The following is a 20,079-nucleotide window of genomic DNA, read 5'->3' as shown; positions in this document are numbered from 1 at the left end:
TTGATTGATTGATTAATCATGGATTTTTGTCATATAGCATATCTAAAATATTCTAAATAAAATGTAGCTTGGAAAGCTAACATACCAAGGCACAATGCTCACTGGCTGCTGCTGTTTGCTAAGCAGTAAATCCAGGAGTGTCATTTGTTCTCCTTGGCTCTAAATGGCTCCAACATCATAGCAATAAGGAAAACTGCAGATATTCTGCAGTTACTATTTATGAACTTATTCTGAGTATTATTGCATGTTAAGGTATATTTGGGGTTTGAACTGTTAAAATAAGCACTTGTATGTGTTTGTAGACAGTCTTAAGTAATCCAAGATGTTAGCTTTTTGTGGGTGGTACACAGCATAATTTGGAAGTGTTCCATCAACTCCTACAGAGTTAAATTCAACACTTTGAAAGTGTCTATCTTGGTCCACTCTGGATGGTGTAGAAGTTACACTTTTGAAAGTGTTATTTGTGATCGAGTTGAATCAACACTCACAGTAGTTGAAATCAAATATACTTCAGTGTTAATCTACCCAACAACTAGTGTATTTTGTCAAAAGTTAACACTGTGAAAGTGTTAATCTAACACAGAATGGTGTAAAGTATATATTAACATAGAAATTGAGTTTTAAGTACTACTGGCAGGGTGTGCTGTGGTGGCACAGGGGTTAAACACAACCCACATATGGAGGCTTTCAATGCGGCTGTCATGGGTTCACTTCCTGGTCTTCCCCTTCTCTGATTACCCACTTTTTTTTGTCAATTTACTACCAAATAAAAGCCACTAGAGCAATTAAAACCTTTTTTCCCCAGAAACTATTGGCCATCAATAATCCCCAAATTCATTTTAAAAGACATTAGATGCTGCATTAGATGATATAAAAACACCAGCACCAGTTGCAGTATATAATCACTTTTATTTCAAAACATCAAACAGCACNATCTTACAATGATACTTTAAAACAAAAAATGGTATTTTGACCAACAATTGATAAAACCTTCAGATAATTAATACCACACAGGCCCAAAAACTATTGGCTGAAAAGTGTTGACTGTGCTGATCTTCCCTGCTTGTTAGGCTTCAGCAAACACCTTTACCTGCCCTTCCACCAGCTACTGCTGACCTTAAAACCAAAGCCTCAGAGTGTGAAATTCAACACCAGTCCATCCCCGGCTCCCAAGGAGATAGCAGTGGACCGGGCCTGGCCGTGGCTCGGCCAGAGAGAGCAGAGATAACTGTCTGTTGTGCACAGTGAGCTCAGTGATGCAGGGAGAACGGGGTAGAGATGGGTCAGTGGATGGCAGCAGGATCTGAAATCACTCCTATAAACTTCTCCATCTTTATTAAAAAGCTGAGGTGAAGCAGAGCTGGCACAACTGCACCTTTTTGGATTGTTAGTATTCCACCATATATTTCCCCTCAGTCAACTTGTTATCACAAAGATGGAATTTTTACAGGTGAACTTTCTCTGTCAATCTGGTTCTTAACCAGCAACACATGCTGCAAGTTTTGAAGGCTGTGATGAAACTATGCTGGATGGGAGTTCAGCAACTGTTCTGACTCTGTGCATCCGTCACTATAACAACTGAGGTGTGTAGTGATAATTCACAAGACACAAACCAAAAGTCCATATACTTGCAAACTCCTTAATTTTCTAACTGTAATGAATGTTTTATGAAGAAGGAGAAATCTTTTTAGGAATTATTGTAAACTTTTATAACTTTTTGCCGTTCAGTATTCTCAGGTTTTTCTATGAAACATGACTCAACAAGATTTGTTCAAAATCCCCCTAATAGAGTTGTTTATGGCTAAATTAGGGTTAGTGTGGGTTATGATGTCTTCAATGTTTTTAATGTTTTTATCTTTTCTTTTTATCTATTTATTAATTTCTTTTTATTTCTCTTTCTCACTGTTTCCGAGAGGTTAGAGTCCTTGTCAAACGGCGTTTTTACTAAAGTCCAAAGGGTTGGAGTCCCAGTTGACGGCGTCTCAACTAAAGTTCTACAGCTTTTTATTTCTCTTTCTCACTGTTTACGTTTTAATGATGTTTTTTAAATCTCTTTCTCTGTGTTTATTACATGCTGTTTTTATTTTAATTATGTAAAGCACTTTGAAATGCCTTGCTGCTGAAATGTGCTATACAAATAAAATTTGATTGATTGATTGATTAATCATGGATTTTTGTCATATAGCATATCTAAAATATTCTAAATAAAATGTAGCTTGGGAAGCTAACATACCAAGGCACAATGCTCACTGGCTGCTGCTGTTTCCTAAGCAGTAAATCCAGGAGTGTGATTTGTTCTCCTTGGCTCTAAACGGCTCCAACATCATAGCAATAAGGAAAACTGCAGATATTCTGCAGTTACTATTTATGAACTTATTCTGTGTATTATTGCATGTTAAGGTATATTTGGGGTTTGAACTGTTAAAATAAGCACTCGTATGTGTTTGTAGACAGAGTTTTAAGTAATCCAAGATGTTAGCTTTTTGTGGGTGGTACACAGCATAATTTGGAAGTGTTCCATCAACTCCTACAGAGTTAAATTCAACACTTTGAAAGTGTCTATCTTGGTCCACTCTGGATGGTGTAGAAGTTACACTTTTGAAAGTATTATTTGTGATAGAGTTGAATCAACACTCACAGTAGTTGAAATCAAATACACTTCAGTGTTAATCTACCCAACAACTAGTGTATTTTGTCAAAAGTTAACACTATGAAAGTGTTAATCTAACACAGAATGGTGTAAAGTATATATTAACATAGAAATTGAGTTTTAAGTACTACTGGCAGGGTGTGCTGTGGTGGCACAGGGGTTAAACACAACCCACATATGGAGGCTTTCAATGCGGCTGTCATGGGTTCACTTCCTGGTCTTCCCCTTCTCTGATTACCCACTTTTTTTTGTCAATTTACTACCAAATAAAAGCCACTAGAGCAATTAAAACCTTTTTTCCCCAGAAACTATTGGCCATCAATAATCCCCAAATTCATTTTAAAAGACATTAGATGCTGCATTAGATGATATAAAAACACCAGCACCAGTTGCAGTATATAATCACTTTTATTTCAAAACATCAAACAGCACTGACAGCAATATACAACAAAGGTCATACATTCATGGTACTTTGCACTGAAGGTGAAGTGTGCTTTGAAAGTTCATTGGAAGCGGCCACGGATGGTCTTGTGATCACTGATGATAAAGTGTCTTTGGTGCTGCTCTTGTTTTCGCCAAGACTTCCAGCCTGGAAGGAAAAACAGGAAATATAGCAGAAACATTAGGATAATAAATAAATATTTTAAAAAGAAGTCTGAACAAAACTAATCAGACTCACCTGTGTGTGTCACGTCATATTCATTCAAATTACTCTTCCCACCTGGTTTAGAAGATAAAGCATAAAAAAGTCAGAAATAATTACTAAAGAAATTAGTCAGCTTTTAGAAATTTTTTTGGACAGCATTAAAAGTCGTGCCAACCTGACAGAAGAAATGTGTTGAAGTCATCATAACAGGCTTCAGTCACCAACATGACACACTGACAAAGAAAAAACATTTTGGCAGTTTTTAGATGTGCCACAGGTACAAAATACCAAAGTCAAATGACTTAATTGCCTCCTCGTTGTGTAGATAAGTTCTCCAGAGTCCTGCTAATCACCTAATAATTGTATTCAGGTGTGGTGCAGCAGCAGCTCATCTAAATGTTGCAGGTCAGTGGCCCTCCAGGACTGGAGTTTGACTCCTGTGGCATAGATCAAGCCGATGGTCCAGCGCAGCCACTCCCCCATTTTGCAGTCTACAGCCAAAAACTTAAAGAAAACACCCCGCAGCTAAATAACTCAAATGGCCTCCAGATTTTTCTGACAGTTTTAATGTTTGGTTAAGATAATAAACAGTCGTATATACCGTGATATCCAAACAAATAAACGTACGTTAAGCGAACTATGTATTTGAATCGATACTCTTGTGTAAACAGAAACTTAATGCCTCCATAAAAAAGAGTCAAAAACATGATCATTTTGACATGGAACTTACCTTGTTATAATAAGCTCCAGACAAGACGCCATACTGCTGCCTCCGCTCCTCAGGCAAACATGTGACGCAGCAGCGGAACAAGACGACGTCGGCCGGGGGGCGGGGCTAATGACGGGGCCCAAATAATAAAGCTCATGATAATTTAACTTTACAACATGGACATGCCCACAACAGCGAAGCTAACAAGTTTCATCACCAGAGAGAGCGACTATGTCATTTTGAAATCCATGACATGAAGTTCAACAAACCAAGAGAAGAACAGAAACATCAGGCTACTGGTGCCTCCCATACAGTCCCCTTCTATGTCCAAGCCAGGGACCTGCTGCAACCCCCACCCTACCTGTAGCTCCTTCCCTGAAGTGATGTCACAAATATGTTACAATTGTGGGAGGAACTGTCTGATATTGATTTCTAAATCAACACCAGACTGAGTGTTGAGTTAGACTGTTGGAGTTAATTTAGAATTCAACACTGGACTGGATTGCTTTTTGTTTAACTCTTTGGAACTCTTTAGTGAGTTTTAGGGAAACTAACACTCACTAACACTCATGTTGTTGAATTAACACTGTATTTTTAACATACAACACTTGCACTGGAAATCTGACACTTCTGACTTTGCTGTGTAGCTTTAAGTGGCATTAGTACCTGAAAATGACTCTGGCCCTGCAGCGACTTCCAGAGTCACACAACAAATTAAAGCTGTCATAAAGATTTCACAGAGAAGTTTGGAGGATTGTATTCTTTATCCAGCCAGGCTGAGTCTAAATCAGCAAAAAAAAAACTCAGAAGTGATCACCCCAACCTAACTTGGAGAAAACAATTAACCTAAAATCCTGTTTTTGGACTGCAGCTGAAGTTTTCACTTATTTTCTTAGTAGTTGGTAGAATTGCCTTTTAAACTATAGGATTTGGGTCAAATGTTTCAAGCTTTCTTCCTCAAGCCACTAGAAATACCTTGTTTGGAATTATGGGCTTATTCATCAAGCTTGACTGCCTGTCACTGGCCAAACCACACTGAAACAGAGCTTGTTGCAGTGCTGTCTGCATTTGATAGATTATGCATTTTTCCAACAGCCAGAAAGTATTTTAGCTTAGGATAAAAAAAAAGTGTTTTCTGTCTTTTGCTGAATCTTTCATTAGATGGATCCTGTTCTGGTTTCCCTATAATTTGCAGTAAATGTCACAAACATTTCCATCCAAATCTAAGAGCTTGTGAAAAGTTAAGTGGATTTTAAACAGAAGCTTCCTGTGAACTGCAGGTTAATCAGCTTTCTTTTTGTCCCGTTCAAGCTGAAAAGGTCAGGCAGTAATCTAGGAGAATTAACTCAGCTTTACAGAAATATCTTTCTTTGCGATATTTTTCTTCATCACTTAAATGTCACATTTCAAAGATTTGTTTTATTTACATTCTAATTAAATGCCAAACCACAAATCCTATTATTGGATTTAGAAAAGTGGGTAACATGTTATTTGAAGGGGTGTGCATGAAACTGACACTGTCATAAACATAGTAACACCTTTTCTGAATATAAAGGAGACTTCATCAATATTTATGACTGATAAAATGAAGTATTATTTGGTAAATATATGACTTTAGTTTAGCCAGTGTTGTAGTCAAGACCACCTAACCAGGAGACCAGAGTGCATCGAGTCCGAGTCAAGACTAAGACAGGCGCCTCGTGCTACATGATGCAATAAAATGCGAAATATGATCAAAATTGCTTCTCAAATTGATCTGAAAGATCTACATTCCCATAAAAGCACCCAGATATTAAATGCTTAGAGCCGAAGTAAATTATAATTATCGATTCAAACTCTTCTTTGTTCTGCTTTGCTTCCATCTCTGTGCCACAATCTGTAGAGGTCTTATGTCGCCCCTAACAAGATAACGCCCTGGGTGGTAGCTCATATGGCCCATGTGAGAAACCACCCGTCTGCTTCATTAAACATAATGCATTAAGGGTAAACGGTCAACTATGAACACTGACCAAGGAGCAACAAGCAAAAAGTAACTAGGCACAAGGAGAATCGTTACTGTCGCTACTCTGTCTCCCGCTCCATGAAACCAGGTGACGAAAATAATCAAAGAACAATGCACATGTGCTACGTTCTTGTATTTTATTTATTCGATGATTAAATAAATATATAAAATTGAATAACAATAGCTACGGCAGCGTGCGCAGAGCATTGCAAAAACAAAGAACGGTTCTCAGTCCTGTCGTTCTTAGTAGAGCATAGCAGAATCGTATGAGAGGCCCCAGGGGCCAAAACTTACAAACTCTCTTGCACGTACTATCAAACTCTCTGACAGAGTTTGATTGCAAGGAAGTTAACTTAAAATTTCAGTTTCTGATTGGACCCCAGGCAGGCTTTTCAAAATAAAAGTGGACCTCCGGTTTATGTTTGATTCATGTTTCTCTCCTGCGGCTTTAAAAATGTAAAACTTTGTGTTATTTGATTTGCTAAAGTAAATCATGTATCTGAAAATAAATTAAAACATATTATGTGGGCAAAAAATTGTGTAACCCACATATGTGCAACCTCAATCAAAATTGCTGACATGCAAAAAAAATCTTTCAGATTACATAAACAATACCTTCAGGATGACACAGGGACAGCTATAAGACCAATTTTAACTGAGGTTGCACATATGTGCTTTACAGGATTTTTTGCCCACACTATTTTTTTTCAGATACATAATGTCGTTTTGCAAATTAAAACCCTCTATGGCATGGCGTTGCCCTCGGGCAACAAACCACATTTCTGTAGCTCACGTTGCTCCTTTATTTTATTTTTGGGGGGGAATGATTTAAAATACCTCCAGACATATTTTTGTCCAAATAAAATAGGTGTTGAGGTTCATGTGACCTTTTACTTAGAAGAGGAACAGTCCTTTTTATGACGCAGAGGTGCATGCTACACCTTGCCTCCTACTTGTAAGTTATACATCACTTTTCTTCATGTTTAAATTTGGGCCACTCTAACTAAAAATATTTTAATATCTGTGAGTATGTAAAGAAGCATTATAGATCATTTCAAGACATTTTTTTTATAATTTATATGCTAAAACTGTGTTTTTTTGTTTGTTGCCTCAGGGAAACATTGCGCAGTTAGGGCCCTTTTGCTCATACAATATTATTCTAATGCAATGATATGCAATTGATTACAAAATAATTATCACGGCCATTTTTTTAACTTTATTATTGACTAACAGCAACAGGAGATCGATGCAAGATCGTTTCATGGACAAAATGTGCATGGTTCATAAGCTGGGGTCATTCCCAATGAAAACATGAGGATCCACTGTACAACCATTATTTCATTGTTTGTTTATCCTCAAAACTGACTTCAGTCCCAAAGGGTGAAGAGCTGGTCATCAATGAACAAATGGCCCCATTCCAAGGCAGGCAAAGACTGAAGCAATACCTGCTAAACCAAATATACGGGTCTGCAGGGTACTTCATATGGCTGGTGCAGATGGTGTTCCTTACAACTTGAGAATCTACACAGGGCGAGCCGTACCACCACCAAATCTACCGTATATAGGAGCTGGTGGAAATGTTGTCCTTTGCTTGGCTCAAATTATACCAAACAAATCAGAACTACAAACTCTTAAAAAAAAGAACCTGCAGCCCTAAGTCCTGTCACTGATGTGAATCTGGTCGCTACAACCCATAGATAATCAGATAANGCAGAGGTGCATGCTACACCTTGCCTCCTACTTGTAAGTTATACATCACTTTTCTTCATGTTTAAATTTGGGCCACTCTAACTAAAAATATTTTAATATCTGTGAGTATGTAAAGAAGCATTATAGATCATTTCAAGACATTTTTTTTATAATTTATATGCTAAAACTGTGTTTTTTTGTTTGTTGCCTCAGGGAAACATTGCGCAGTTAGGGCCCTTTTGCTCATACAATATTATTCTAATGCAATGATATGCAATTGATTACAAAATAATTATCACGGCCATTTTTTTAACTTTATTATTGACTAACAGCAACAGGAGATCGATGCAAGATCGTTTCATGGACAAAATGTGCATGGTTCATAAGCTGGGGTCATTCCCGATGAAAACATGAGGATCCACTGTACAACCATTATTTCATTGTTTGTTTATCCTCAAAACTGACTTCAGTCCCAAAGGGTGAAGAGCTGGTCATCAATGAACAAATGGCCCCATTCCAAGGCAGGCAAAGACTGAAGCAATACCTGCTAAACCAAATATACGGGTCTGCAGGGTACTTCATATGGCTGGTGCAGATGGTGTTCCTTACAACTTGAGAATCTACACAGGGCGAGCCGTACCACCACCAAATCTACCGTATATAGGAGCTGGTGGAAATGTTGTCCTTTGCTTGGCTCAAATTATACCAAACAAATCAGAACTACAAACTCTTAAAAAAAAGAACCTGCAGCCCTAAGTCCTGTCACTGATGTGAATCTGGTCGCTACAACCCATAGATAATCAGATAAACAGATGGTGATTCCCAGGTACGCCAATTGTCAAGTGCCAAAAATGTGATACACACTTTTTTAACATCAGCAAGCAATTCCTTCCTGATGTTTAACATATCATAGGGAAAAGGTGTTACGATCCGTGTTTCTGTGTTTATTTTTGAGTTTTTCGGTGTAGTCCCGTTCCCTGTGAGTCTGTCTCTGCGTCTTCCCCGTTGATTGTTTCCCAGGTGTGTCTCATTCCCTTAATTACCCCGTGTGTATTTAAACCCACCTGTTGTCTTTGTCTCTTGTCGGGTCCTTGTCTTCGTTTGTCTTTGTTTGTCAAGCGTATGCTGCTGCGTCAGTCTGTACTCTCCAGTGGAACTGCCAAGTCCTGGTTTGTGCTTGCTCTCGTTTTGTCCTTATTGTCAGTTGCTACCGGCATTTAGCTGTGTGCTTGTTTCCTGCCGTGCTGCCTGTCCTGAACTGCTTGTGAGCATTATCGTTATTAAAATCATCATCATCACCATAATCTGGGTCTCAGCGTCTCTCCTCACCTCATCCACTACACCGACCGTGACAAAAAGACTGATTTCAACATCCTGAGTGATTCTAACTCTGCCAAACATACACATGTACAAACGTACAAATGCTCGTTTTAGTAATTTGCGCAAATGTACAATTGATAAATGAAAGTTAGTTGTTTATTTTATATTTGGTGAGTTGGAATCATGTCTGATTTATTTTTGTCAAAAAAAGGTTTTTTATGAATATAGTTTTGTTTGATTTGTATTTAATTTCTCATAATCACTGTAGAAAACTTGGCGTTTTACTGTAGACCCCTTGTAGCTCAATGTTGCCCTGAGGCAACAAACCCAAATCTGGTTCCGGGAGGTGTCAGGGTCCAATTTTATGATATGTAATTAGGGACCAACAAGCTCCCAAAGAATGCAGGAAAATATTTTCCCCCCCAAAAATAAAAAAGTTATGCCATAGAGGGTTAATTAACACAAAGCTTTAGCCTGTTATAGCCGCCAGAGAGAAACTTGATGTGTGAATCAAACATAAACTGGAGATGTGCTTTTATTTTGAAAAGAGAGCGCCATAACTTGTGCTGTCGCGCGCACATTAAAATCGAGTGCAGGCTGGCTTTACTGCCATTTCCGAAGAGACGGCTAGCTTTATCCCACTGATAGATGGGGTTTCCGATGCTGGCTGTCGGCTCCTAAACACTTCTGATAATGCTGACATTACTTTTGGAGCGCTAACGATGTCATTTAAAATATTAGTTGCCTCTGTGNTCTAACATTTAGCAAATCAATTAACACAAAGTTTTATATTTTTAAAGCCGCAGAAGAGAAACATGAATCAAACATAAACCGGAAGGCCGCTTTTATTTTGAAAAGCTTGCCAGGGGTCCAATCAGAAACTGAAATTTTAAGATAACTTCCGTTGCAATCAAACTCTAGTTTGATAGTACGTGCAAGAGGGTTTGACTGTGAATGCGAGAGGGTTTGATAGTACGTGTAAGAGGGTTTGATAGTACGTGTAAGAGGGTTTGTAGGTTTTGGCCTATGGGGCCTCTCATATGCCTCTGTGAGTCGCTGCCGCTCAGCTATTTTTCTGTCCGTGAAAACCCGCCTACTCCTGCCTGGGGTCCAATCAGAAACTGAAATTTTAAGTTAACTTCCGTTGCAATCAAAGTCTGTCAGAGAGTTTGATAGTACGTGTAAGAAAGTTTGACTGTGAATGTAAGAGAGTTTGACTGTGAGTGTAAGAGAGTTTGTAAGTTTTGGCCCATGGGGCCTCTCATAGAATCGGATCATTCATGACCGTCCCATCACTATATTGCAGACTTTGGTCACAGAGTCGTTGCACATGTGCGAGACATCAGTCAATACCTTCGCACAATAAGCGCAGAAAGTGATAGCATTTATCATCCTAAATGCAACATATTTGTCACTACTCAGCTAGCTTTGCTGACATCACTTCACAGAGTTTACCGTTCATTGTATGCCACATATGGAACCCCATACAAGGGCGAGGTAAAGGGGAGGCGATGCGTTACAGGGTAACAGAAACACGTAATTACTAAGTCACGTTATTCCATCCAGTGAAAAGAAGGATTCTGACAAATAAGCTGGACAATATGCTGACAATTTAGTGACATTTTTACAGTTGTGGTTTTGGCCGACACAAAATCGAGACTGGTCTTGAATATTACAACTCTAAAAGATGCTTTAAGTAGTAGTTGGCAACATGAGAAACGAGAGAATCCAATGAAAGTGAAGTTTGTGTTTCCTACAGGTGGATCAGGGAACCGGCCAACCCGAACCCAGCAGAGGCAACCCATCACAGAGGGGATGGAAACACAAAGCAGGAGTGAGTCCAAACTACATGTTGATATCTTTAAGTAAAGTTCTGCTTTTAGTGGAGAATTGACTCTTTTTGGCTCCAGTCACTCTCTTGTAGCATGTGTGTCTTTTAGCATCTCTTAGCAGAAAATCATCACAAAATGTACCGTTGAAGTTCTTTAAGGGGACAGAAATAGATTCATTTGAATTTGGATAATCCGTGAATGATTTCAGACTATTTGTAGGTTACATTCTAACCTCCATACTTAATACAAAAATTAAAAATACAAGCTGTGGGAACAATGACTTATTTTGGAACATGTGGAACATTCCAGATTTCATTGGGGCTAATGCACTGGTTATTAGCCCCAAGTCCATTCTACCGTAGATAACACTCAAGATAGTTCTAACTGGTGGTAACATGTTACCATATTTTCACCTGACACAATGTGAATTTTGAGGTTTGGAGACAGAAGGAAGATGTTTAATCTGACAGATAATCCAGCTCAACCCAGTACAACAGACTGAGACAGTCAGAGAAATGTAAGTGAATTATGATTGCATTCAGTGTAAGAGTGATAGTGCAATTATTCTCCTCTGTGGTGTGGCTGAGCCAACAGCTTATTTGGCTCAACACTAACACATGCAGCCTCCTTACACTGTTTTTTTTGTGCTGGGTAGTAATAATCCCATCCCTGTTGGAGGAACATGTGGATTATGGCTGACAGTGGTAGAGCTCAAGGTTATTGAAGGGCTTATTGCAGCAATTTGTACAGGTTTCACTCATTGTGAGGTAATCCATCATATTGTTAAACATGGTTTGACAATATTATCATATCGCTTTTCAGGCTGAACTACCAGCTGTTTATTTAAGAGGAGTAACTTCCCCTACCCCTCTTGTTGCTTAGGGCTTTGCCCTTTTTGTTGTTCAGTTCCATCCACCCCTTCTGTCTTTATCATTGTCTTTGCATGCTGTCCATTTTGCTGCTAAAACCCAAACTTTGTCCTGTTTAGTCAGTGTCTCCACTTCTGTAATTTAGTGTTCTTATTGGATTACATGAAGCTGAGCTGGTAATGAGTTTTGGTCAGAAACTGGTCTCAGTCCCATCTGATCAATATTTTTGTCAAGTTGAAGCTTGAATTAAACTGAATGATTCTACTAAAATTTAGATTAGTAATTATTTGCTATGACAATTTTAATATTGTGCAATGTGAAATTGTTTAATGTGAAAGGTTTTTATACAGTTAGAATTTGAACTCTGATCCCCTATGACTCCATCCAGTGGCTTGTCGACTGCTGAATTGATCTGTTTTGCTGACGTGACGAGGACTTCCAGAACACAGAGGTTTCTTCTGCTGAGAAGCAGAAAAAAAACTATATATATATCCATGACGTGGGGTCAGGGGAGGCTTTGCCCTCCCCTGACATGATGGCATTATTTTTCCATGCCATCATGGAAAAATAATGATAATAAAACCATTTATATTGTTGTTTTCACCCAGCAGTTTTTACTACAAAGTATCTATTTTTTTTACTTAGCTTAACCAATTCTGATTATTTTTTTCTTAAAAATCGCTGGATTTTTGCATTTTCCCATTCAAATGCTCAGAAGCGAAGCCGGTGAGGCAGCAGCGAGCTGAGCCTCACCTGGGACTGATCAACCTCTCGCCAACTGCACTGGCTGCCACTCTATGGGAGCATGTTCGTCCTGTCTGTACGCCGGTAATAAAATGGCTAAAAAACTAAAAAACATTTAATATATGGACTGATTTTCCATAATTTCGCTTATGTATATAATGTACAGTGTTTTTTTTTGTCACCAACTGTGCTTGTATCGTATTTTGTGTGCGGAGGAGCGATCAGAAACGGCAGAGAACAGACTCGAGGTGAGGCAGGCAGTTCTCTTGCCTCATGGCAGGGGGCGCTCATGATCCCAGATATTGTGACTCCACAACTGCAGAGTAAGACACAGTGAGCTAGCCATGGAGCTAGCCATACAGTAAATACGTAAAGTACAGCGATATATTTGTTTTCTCCTCTCTTCCGATGTCAACATGAAAGTCTACATTTCTACACTTTAACAGTTTTCTAAAGTGGATTTTCATTTGAAGCAGGAGATAATAACTAAGGAAGACCAACACCGGAGCTGAAAGTTTTGCTTCGAGAGTTTGACGATTCTCAAACGGAGTAGAAAAGACATGCCGGTGTAATATTTTTGTGCAGAATTAGCGGTGCATGCATTTCATTGATACGTAAAGGTAAGACAGCAATGAGACGTTTTTGTTTTTTTTAATGAAATGTGCGTTTTGTGGGTTACAGTTTATGTCTAAATAATTCAGTAAAGTAGAAGCGGTAGCTAATCTACCACAGCAATTATTTATTAATTAAACATTAAGCCTAAAACAACAGACTAAATCAGGGCTCCCCAAACTACGGCCCGCGGCCCGCCTTCTCATTTGGTCCGGTCCCCTGAACACCAGAGAGCGTTCAGTGTTTTTTTTTTCATATATATGTGGATTTTTTCTTCAACCACCAGGGGGCTCTTGAGCACATATGAAACTTAGTTTCCCTCAATGGAATATATACTAGTCAGTACCAGTCACCGTTTCGCTCACGGTTTTTTTCCATTTGCATTCTGGGTAAAAATCTATCTACAAACGCGAATATGTCGTCGGCAGTAATCCAGCCCCCCCGGTCCACAGTTTCACTCCACCCCCTCCCCCGGTCAACAAAAGTTTTCTAAGGTTTCTTTCTCGAAAAACTAAGACCGGTCCCCGACCAGAAAAGGGAACAGTTATGTGGCCCTCGCAGGAAAAAGTTTGGGGACCCCTGGACTAAATGTTCTGTTCTGTGTGCAAAATTCTTGAATGTTTTTTGGTGTTGTATCCTAAAACATGAAGTGGCATTGTTGTCAGTTGCTATGGCAACGAGTCTGCGTAGCTTGGCGAATACAGATCACTTTGCTGTGGATCATAGCACGAAATCAATACCTACATTTCTAAATTTCACTGAGTTAATGTGGCTATGGATGACATGTAAATGATTAGTCTTTTTGCCGTCCAGCGTTGTATGCCTGCGCGAAATTTGCGTACGTCCAATAACGTGTGGTGTCTAAGTCATAAGTCAGTGCCTCACCAGCAATGAACCTCACCGCATGTNGTCAACATGAAAGACTACATTTCTACACTTTAACAGTTTTCTAAAGTGGATTTTCATTTGAAGCAGGAGATAATAACTAAGGAAGACCAACACTGGAGCTGAAGGTTTTGCTTCGAGAGTTTGATGATTCTCAAACGGAGTAGAAAAGACATGCCGAGGATAGACTTGGCTTTGGATGAACGGATATTTTTGTGCAGAATTAGCGGTGCATGGATTTCATTGATACGTAAAGGTAAGACAGCAATGGGACGTTTTTGTTTATTTTTTATTTTTTAATGAAATGTGCGTTTTGTGGGCTACAGTTTATGTCTAAATAATTCAGTAAAGTAGAAACGGTAGCTAATCTACCACAGCAATTATTTATTAATTAAACATTAAGCCTAAAACGTACAACAACAGACTAAATGTTCTGTTCTGTGTGCAAAATTCTTGAATGTTTTTTTGGTGTTAAATCCTAAAACATGAAGTGGCATTGTTGTCAGTTGCTATGGCAACGAGTCTGCGTAGCTTGGCAAATACAGATCACTTTGCTGTGGATCATAGCACAAAATCAATATCTACATTTCTAAATTTTACTGAGTTAACGCGGCTATGGATGACAAGTAAATGATTAGTCTTTTTGCCGTCCAACGTTGTATGCCTGCGCGAAATTTGCGTACGTCCAATAATATGTGTGGTGTCTTAAGTCATAAGTCAGTGCCTCACCAGCAATGAACCTCACCGCACGTTTAGCATATATATGTATGCTGAATAATTTCATTCCAAACAAAACTTGGAATTTATCCAGGAGGATTTATAACGTTTAAATGTTGCAGAGTTCATATATTTTGTTTTATGTTTTTTTACTCCTTATCCTGATTTTTCTCTCACAAGCACCAAAAGCAGTAACCTATCAAGCTTTTGCTAGAGGATGTTATAAATGGGAATTTATGTAGAATTCCAAGGACTTTGTTAACAGGATCTGGTGATATGTGTTCCTAAATGCCATGAAATGACTTGAGAAAGAAGAAACAATTCAGTTGGAATTTGAGCTTTAATTTTCATATGAACTTTCCAGTTTTAGGTACAAATGAGATAGAGGCAGCTTTATTTTTGTTTTAAAGAATAACTCTTGCTGGTTGTAAGTTTTAGCAGTCATGAATGATGAAAATTCATGAATGATGAAAATACTGTTACGCTTCAGTTGTAAATTTATTCTAAATATGTAGTCAGAGTTTCATGTTTCATAAAAACTTCTATCAATATTTGACACTGTTAATACACTAACTATGAGTGAGAACTTGAGATCCGGTTGGAGAACACATATCACTGAGCTCAGTTGCAAAGAGATTATAAAGGACTCTAAATTTTACATTTACAAGATCCTGCAACGAAGGCATTGTAAGTTACTCTTTCTGGGCACCGCAGGTTCATGCAGCACAGATGTTAAGGAAAATCACAACTTGGACAACCTCTTCTCAAAAGAAGGCGTTGCATCTGTTGCTGTTCAGCTCCTCAGTGGAAGGACGGGCAGAGCTAGGAAACGTCCCTTAGCGGAGGGTAACAATGGCCGCACACCTTGCAAGTACTGGCCGAAAAGGCGTAAAAAGGTCTCAGGACCCATTGTGCCCAAGAATGCCCTCATGCAGCTGAATGAGATAAAGCCCGGACTTCAATACAAGCTGCTTTCTCAGTCTGGCCCAGTCCATGCGCCTGTGTTTGTGATGACTGTGGAGGTTAATGGGCAGGTATTTGATGGCTCAGGTCCCACAAAAAAGAAAGCCAAGCTAGGAGCTGCGGAGAAGGCCCTGCGATCCTTTGTCCAGTTCCCTAACGCGTCTGAAGCACACATGGCCATGGGTCGGACCCTGGCTGTTCACACAGACTTCACCTCAGACCAGGGGGACTTTCCTGATGAGCTCTTCAATGCCTTTGAGACATCCAGAGCTCTAGGCGACCCATTATACTTGGCCCCCAACAGCAGGAGATCTTTCACAACTCTGGATATAGAAAACCCATTGCTCCCTCCCCCTACCTCAGACATTGTTCAGTCTCCCCTGCCCCCTAATCCATTTTCCTTCACTTCCTTGACAAGTGGCAAGAACCCTGTAATGATTCTTAATGAGATGAGGCCAGGACTCAAATATAATACTGTGTCTGAGAGCGGGGAGAGCCATGCCAAAAACTTTGTCATGTCAGTGACAGTGGACGCTCAGAACTTCCAGGGTTCTGGGCGGAACAAGAGGCTGGCCAAAGCTCGAGCTGCCCAGGCTGCCCTGTCTGCACTCTTTCATATTGAGCCGGACCAGGTATCGTCCCGGCAACCCATACCCAAAGAGGGATTGCAGCTTCATCAACCACAGGTGAGCAGGATTTTATTGTCTGTTTACCTGTACCTTACAATAAACTAGGGATGAAACAATTTATCATATTGAATCAATTATTTAAATAATCGTCAACTAACTTAGTAATCGATTAATTGTTAAAATACTTTGCAAGAACAACTAGTCAGGGCTGTAATTTAACTAAAAGTGTTTGTCTAATATAGCATAAAAGTGGTTTCAATGAGAAATCTGCAGAATTGGACATTTTATTTTACCAGAATAGTCAACAGAATAATTGATTGAATAATCAATTACTAAAATAATTAGTTACTACAAACTGACTTTCACTTATAGCTCTGTGCTGTTTACATCAGTACCATCAGCTGTTAGGTGTCTTGTTTCTGATCACATATGTGATTTAAATAAGTAGAATTAAAGTAAGAAAACTTTATTTATGTAGCATCCTTAATCATCATTGACATTTATCAATTAAGAAAATCTAGTTACCTATTGTAAACAACTTAATAACACTTTGTAAACATGTATGTTTTAATTAATTCTTTGTTTTATAGAAATGTAAAATAGCTATGATTGTTTTTCTTTAATTTGTTAATAAAGTTAATATTTCAATTATGATTTCAATATTTCCCTTGATTCAGCCAAACTCTGATTTGCCAAAAACAAATTTAACTGAAACTGATTTCTCTTTAAGAACTTTTTTTCTAGTCTTTCTGCAGTTATTCATTGCTAACATATGCTATTCATCCTTATAAGCACTTTCCTTCAGTTTTACATGATTCATACACATTGTGGAAAACTATAGAACTTTATTTCAGTAATTTCCAGGAGATGAACATTGAAAAAAAATACACTTAAAAATATTTGCATTTGAGAACTGAAAAGTCCTGCCTTTACTTCCTGGTTTTCTGTCAGGTTTCACTTAAACTCCACCTGGTGTAGAAACGTCCATGGATTTTTATGTAATTGAAGGAAAACTGGAAATTTGAGTATGGGAAAGTATGGAATTACTCATTTCTATTGAGAAAGAACCATAAAGAGATACATTGAATTGATAATAGTTTTATTCTAAAAAGGTTTTTGTTGTGACCAGTTTGACAAAATATGATTAAAGGTGACTTCAGGAGAGACAAGTTCAATTCTTTGAGAGTCTATTTACACATAAACTGATCCATAGCTGTAATCCCTGCACACTGATAACAGAGTTGTTATCTTAATTAGTATCAGCACCACGGCTGAGTGCTATTCAAACTCTGTTCTTCATCAAGCTGCCTCAGATCGTCAGCGAGTGCAGCAGCTCTCAGAGCGCTTCGAGTGGAGAACCTGAGGGGTTCTTTGCTCTCTGCCTGTCATTTACACCAGCAAAAAAAAGTGCAGATGAACTTTCATAGCTTTTTACCTCTTTTTAGTGTGTTGTCTATTGCTATTTCAAAATGGACATTACTTATAATGAGATGCAGGTGCTTAGCAGGAGTCTTTCTTTCAGACTGTTTCTGGAAGCTTTGTGTCTTATTGTTTTGCTTGCTTTAGGTCCTGGCTGACGCCGTCTCTCGTTTGGTTGTCGAAAAGTTCAGTGAACTAACTGATAACTTCACATCTCCACATGCTCGAAGGAAAGTCTTGGCAGGTGTTGTCATGACAGCAGGTATTTTCTAATTTTCTTTTTTTTTCACAGAGTTATACAGCTAACCCATTTTGGAGGATTTTTGATTAAATTTGTGTTCCTTATTAAAGTACTCTGTCCTTTACTAGGCACTCTGTCAAGAATAAAGAAAATGTAAAAAATAAATGTGGAGAACTTATGTACGTTGTTATCTGAGATTTGGATTTTCCCCACCCAGGTTCAGATGTAAAGGAGGCACAGGTTGTCTGTGTATCCACAGGGACAAAGTGCATCAATGGTGAATACATGAGCGACAGAGGACTAGCCCTGAATGACTGCCATGCTGAAATTATAGCTCGGCGCTCTCTCATCAGGTTCCTGTACTCCCAACTGGAACACTTTCTCAGGTGATTTTTGCTGAGTTGAAGAAAAAGAAAAAAAAATAAATTATGACCAATACCCCCACTCAGGGGCGCCGCCTGGAATCTTGGGCCCCCTGACAAAAAATTTGATTGGGCCCCCCATGTGGATCTGCTGTTACAATTTTTTGAGTCTATTTGACCCTTAAAAAGCGTCACAATTTTAAAGGCTTGCAACTTGCTTTCTTTGGTTCAATACTGATACTGATACTAACTGATATTTACTGCTCATGAATTTTACATCCAACAGTCCACATATGGAAGTAGGTTGCTTAAATTTTTTGTTAGTTTTAGATTCTGTTAGTTTTAGATACTGAAATGTCTCTCCCCACGAGCAAGAGTCACAATGTGCAAAATACACATAAAGCAATCCAGACTTCTCAAAAAAATGCTATGTAGTTCCATTTTATTCAAGCTGCAGTACATAACTTTAATAAAAAAAATATGTTTCTCCATATTTGTTAAAGCTGTCGCCATGTCATGACATTTTGCTATGAGACAGATACTCTGTGAAAAAAATCAATCTCCTCCATCTCCTCCCTGAACTGCTATCTCTAGCTAAAGTAATGCAACATTCCTCCCAAAACAACCAATCAGAACCAGGAGGAGGGTCTTATTGCTGTCAGTCAACTTCATTCACTCACTGCTAAATGTGCTAATGGTGGAGAAACAACATGTCATTCCAGGAAAACAGTTTATCTGCACTCAGTGGTAGCTATGCTAACTAAACTGAACATTCACAACAGGTTATGCTAGCTGCAGCACAGCACAGAGCGAGGGGAGGAAGGATGAGCAGCACTACATGAGATGGTGATTGGCAGCACTAAAACTCTCCTGCCTCCGACTGGTTATTTCTAGCACTGGGAGAAGGCAGAGGAAATAGATTTTTCACAGATTACCTCTCATACCATACTGTCACAACATAATGACAGTTTTAACAAATGTGGGAAAATAAATTATAAAAGTTACTGCAGCTTTAATTTCAGTTAGGAGAGGACGGGTCAGGAGGTATGTAGGTTAGAGCTGCTGCTGACTGACTCATCTGTTAAGCGGTAAAAGGTACAAGGGACAAGTTAAATATATGAACATAATGGTCATTTTTTCTCCTTAATTCATTAAATGATAGTGAAATGGAGGCAAACAGTTGTCTGTAGCTAAGCTAACTATGCTAAATGGTTAACAATCTCATACAGTCTACCCACCTTTCGGAGAAAAACTGAGCTATAAATTGGCACTCTTGTCTTTCTCTCTCTCCCTCTCTCTACTTTTTTCATTTTTGAAAACCTGATTTTATAATTTTTCTTAGCAGCATAGTAGCTGCCACAGTCATAGGCGTAGGAAGTGGGGGAGACGGGGAGGACGTATCCCCCCCAATATTCCCAATATTGGAGAGAGTCGCATTCGCCCCCCAATAATTTCACTGGAGTTGCGAAGAATTTTAAAATCTTCCACTCGCGTGCTTTTATTTTGAAGGTGCTCAACAGCGCATTCAGCAGAGCGCTTCCTCCCCCTCCCCCCTCTGAATGGCTCGGAGTAAAGGCAACAGCAGACAGAGTCAGAAACTCCGTTTGGATACGGAGGTAAACTGTCTGCATGGCAGGCACCTATTAATCTACACCCAATAGAATGTCTCTTTATTCTTCTATATTTATTATTCTTCCATCACCGTTAATGCGGCTATGAATAAAAAATAAATAAATTGTGGAGGGCCCCCTATTGGTCAGGGCCCCTAGAATTGTCATCACATTCCCCCC

At 38.9% G+C, this 20,079-nt stretch overlaps 1 protein-coding gene across 1 annotated transcript in view; it reads left to right on the top strand.

Annotated features, from left to right (window-relative positions):
• LOC103156199 (double-stranded RNA-specific editase 1-like) overlaps positions 1-20,079 on the top strand; it is a 34,717-nt gene that overhangs the window by 2,523 nt on the left and 12,115 nt on the right. The window contains exons 2-5 of the mRNA XM_016664118.1: positions 10,776-10,850; positions 15,390-16,324; positions 17,834-17,948; positions 18,145-18,313. Coding sequence (XP_016519604.1) covers positions 10,776-10,850; positions 15,390-16,324; positions 17,834-17,948; positions 18,145-18,313 — 1,294 coding nt within the window. The remainder of the gene's footprint in view (positions 1-10,775; positions 10,851-15,389; positions 16,325-17,833; positions 17,949-18,144; positions 18,314-20,079) is intronic.

Source organism: Poecilia formosa, unplaced genomic scaffold (genome assembly GCF_000485575.1).
Source record: "Poecilia formosa unplaced genomic scaffold, Poecilia_formosa-5.1.2 Scaffold469, whole genome shotgun sequence".
Lineage (NCBI taxonomy): Eukaryota > Metazoa > Chordata > Actinopteri > Cyprinodontiformes > Poeciliidae > Poecilia > Poecilia formosa.
Note: the sequence above shows the minus strand (reverse complement) of the source record. Positions and strands in the feature narration are given on the sequence as shown.